This window comes from Elephantulus edwardii, unplaced genomic scaffold (genome assembly GCF_000299155.1).
Source record: "Elephantulus edwardii isolate Elephantulus edwardi_28Jun2011 unplaced genomic scaffold, EleEdw1.0 scaffold00234, whole genome shotgun sequence".
NCBI lineage: Eukaryota > Metazoa > Chordata > Mammalia > Macroscelidea > Macroscelididae > Elephantulus > Elephantulus edwardii.
In genome coordinates this window covers 3,965,208-3,968,579 of record NW_006399984.1, presented here as the reverse complement: position 1 = coordinate 3,968,579, position 3,372 = coordinate 3,965,208, and the positions used below count along the sequence as shown (strand labels likewise).

General features: G+C 42.7%; 1 protein-coding gene across 1 annotated transcript in view; it reads left to right on the top strand.

The window, feature by feature from the left end:
- Positions 1 to 2,590, top strand: part of LOC102868194 (uncharacterized protein C4orf19-like) — a 4,856-nt gene extending 2,266 nt beyond the window's left edge. The window contains exons 2-3 of the mRNA XM_006898599.1: positions 1,586 to 2,102; positions 2,247 to 2,590. Of these exons, the coding sequence (XP_006898661.1) occupies positions 1,586 to 2,102; positions 2,247 to 2,590 (861 nt within the window). The remainder of the gene's footprint in view (positions 1 to 1,585; positions 2,103 to 2,246) is intronic.
- The last annotated feature ends 782 nt before the right edge of the window (positions 2,591 to 3,372 follow it).

Sequence of the window (3,372 nt, the reverse complement as noted above, 5' to 3'; positions counted from 1 at the left end):
GGGGAGAAGGGTGCAACAATGAATGGAATTCCAAAATCTCTGTAGATGTTCATTGAAATGAAAAACAAACAAACAAACAAAAAAAAAAGTGTCAAAGTAAAAAACAAAACAAAACACAAACTACTTCAGTATACTAACCAAAATAAGAGCATGTACAATTCAAAGTGATCTCACAATTTAGAACCACAAGCTTATGTTTATGAATGAGAAGTGTTTATTGTTAGTTTGAACAAAAATAAAAGCATCAGCTTATAAAAAAACAAAACAAAATTATTTTAAAAACAGTATTGTCTCATAGCTGGTCCCCTCCTCGCCAACCCATATCTAAACTTCAGCTCTGCCGGAATTGAACATGCTGCTCTACAGAATTCTGAGGGTTCATGTTTGATTTCTTGACTACCAAGGTCGAATCTTAGGACTGTATATATAATAATGTAAAACCTGTTGCTGAAAAAATGTGTGTTGCTTTTTGCTGCTCTGTTTCTTCTGCATTGAAGTTAGTTTTGCCATCCTCCAGTTAAATGTAGTGTTATCCATAGATTATACATAACTACATCTATTGCTTTTGGCAGTAAATCAGGATTTAGTTGTAATTTTCCAGCTGTGAAAATGTTGCCTCGTATTTAAAAGGGTTTCATGAATGGAAACCTAAAACTGAGCTCATTAGTGACAGCCCGGCTTTCCTCACGTCCTCCTTCACCCCACCTGGGCTCCCTCCACTGTAAGGGTGCTTATTCTTGAACACAAGAGAATCTTAAAACAAGTGAGACCTGCTGTCTTTACTAGAGCGACAGCAGTTGTTACACTAGAGCTTTTATTTTCCTCTGTAGCCTTTTAGGAAAAGCCACCTTGGATTTGTAAATCAAGCTGTAACTTTTTGATGTCTGGGTACTCATATGTCTTAGAGCTAGGCTAGGTGTCACTTGGTGTGTGTGTGTATAAGTGAAGTATAAAGCATGCTCATTCCCTTGATCTCTCTGAAGTAAGAGGCAGGAGGATTGCAGTGCTGCTGACTGGGAGGGTCTGTCAGCACGCATTGAAAGGCCCCATTTTCACAGATGTGTAACTTTTAATAATCCAGATGCAACCATTGGAAGTATTTAATATGCAATGGGTAGCACCTTAACTAATTAATCTGCATAGGAAGGGTCTCCTGGTGTATTTAATAAGTCTAGAAGCTCTTCAAGCATTAAACTCGAGTTGACGTTTTCTTTCATTTCTTTCTATGTCAAAAAAAACCACTCTTACGATGGAACTGAAGTCTGTAACAAATGGTACATTTGGGCCTGTTAATCTTCGAAGCTTCCAAATGGTTTGTATTTTGAGGTGCAAAAAAAATGCTGCAGATCTAGATCTGTATATATTTAGTAGGTACTTGAAAGATGTAGGCATTATTTATAACTGAAGAGTATTACACTTACTCTTGTTAAATAAATACTCTTTGCAACTTGTATACATTTTTGGAGGTAAAAGCTCAAAAGTAATGTAAGCATTGCATAATGTGGCAGTTGTGTAATTTACATAATCTGATGCATGAATCAGAATTTTTATATAATTCAGGATTATTGATTTATTATAATTAAAGTGTTTAATCTTAAAAAACACCAAAACCAAAAAAACAGGTCCCGGCGCGGCCGACCCAGGCCCGCGAAGCCATGGGCTCCCTGACCCTGCCGCCGCCAGTGCGCGTCTCCAGGAGGAGAAGGTGTCTTCTCCTGGCTATATCAGTGAAGTAAGCAGCTGCAAGTTAGATGAAGACAGCACTGGTAAATTAAAAGACAGACAGAGCAGTGAAGTCTTGGTGCATAAAAATGACCTTCAAAGTGAGGGATTAAAGAGAACTGAGAGCCGGAGCAGAACAGCCAGTGGCGGGGAGCCCCGCTGGTCTCACCAGGGACCTCTCCCTCCAGGGGACCCAGGAGGGAGCCACAGTGGGGACAAGGCTGATGGTGCCATCAATGGGGTTGGCCCCACTGCTGCTTTGCAACCCACTGGGAATCCCAGGCCCCAGTACGGTGGTGAGAACTCCTCGGACAATACTGCCAATGACAGTCTCCCGATGCTTCCCTTCCTTGAAGGAGCGGACCCCAGGAAACAGGATGGTATGTTACCAGCTGTAGAAGACACCCATGTCATCCAAAATGGAGACTCCGGAGTATCTTCTAATACAGAAAGTCTTGCCTTGGATGTATAAGACCACATCACACAGATACCAGCTCCGGATTACCCTCAACTTTGGGGCTCAGCTGTAGACAGTAGTGATCATGAAGAAAAGGATTGTCTTTTCCAGAACCATGCAGAAAATAAACATCTGGATGACATTGTCCTTCATGGCATGGATCCGTCTACCAGGGAGAGGTGGGATTCGTTGAGCGAGGGCATGGCAACAGAAGTTCTAAGTGGCTCCTTTGAAGTGGAGGACATTGCTCATGCTGTGCCTGTGGTTGATGCTAAAAGTGTACAGGAGGGTGTCCATGGCTGCAGTGGGGATGGGAATGGAGAGATGGTGGAGGAGGATGCAGCAGTGGTGGAAGCACTTGCTGCTCTAGAAGCTGTTACTGCAGGAGAAGATACTGATGAGGTATATTAGGGGAGCGGGCTGCCAGGCAAGGACACTGCTGTGTGCACGTAGCTGAGGATGAGGGATGCCTTTCCTTACATACAGAGCTGTAGTCCATCAGTGCAGCCGTGCTGGTGGTTTACACCCAACCTTTGCTTTATTGTCATACCTGTGCCATTCTGCTTGTTCCATATTTGGACATCATTCTGTTTAGCTGAGCCATCACATAGGACATGAAAAGGAAAAAAAAATCAGAGTGGCTATCACACCCAAGACCACAGCAGACAAGCCACCTGTTCGTTGCCCCTCAACGTTCCTCAGAATAGCCAATGTTCACAGCAGTGTCAGGTCAGTCCCAGAATCACAGAGCGGACTGTGTGACTGTGAATTCCCCATCTTGCTTTTGAGAACCAAATGTTGGACTGAACCTGGTCAAGGTGATGGCCCAGTGAAAGTGCCTACTGTATACCCCGGGCAAGGCTTACCTTCGGGGACAATCACCCAGGGAAACTGATAACTAACCATTTGTTTATCCATGAGTGCAGCTCCGCAGTTTTCTGGGTAGAGCACAAGTCACCAGTAAACAAATGGTCACTCATTAGCTGTGAGATTGAAATACTTTAACCTTAACTTTTTTACATGACTACTTTTTAATCTCCTTTGGGAGTGGGGAAGCTAGCCAAAGTAAGTCTTAAAATGTCTTGGATCATATTTGAGTCTTAAGTCCATGAAGTTTGGAAGAGGAAAGGAAAACGTGGATTGTCATATACCATTAAATGCCTGATTCTGACTAAAATAAACCATATGTATTT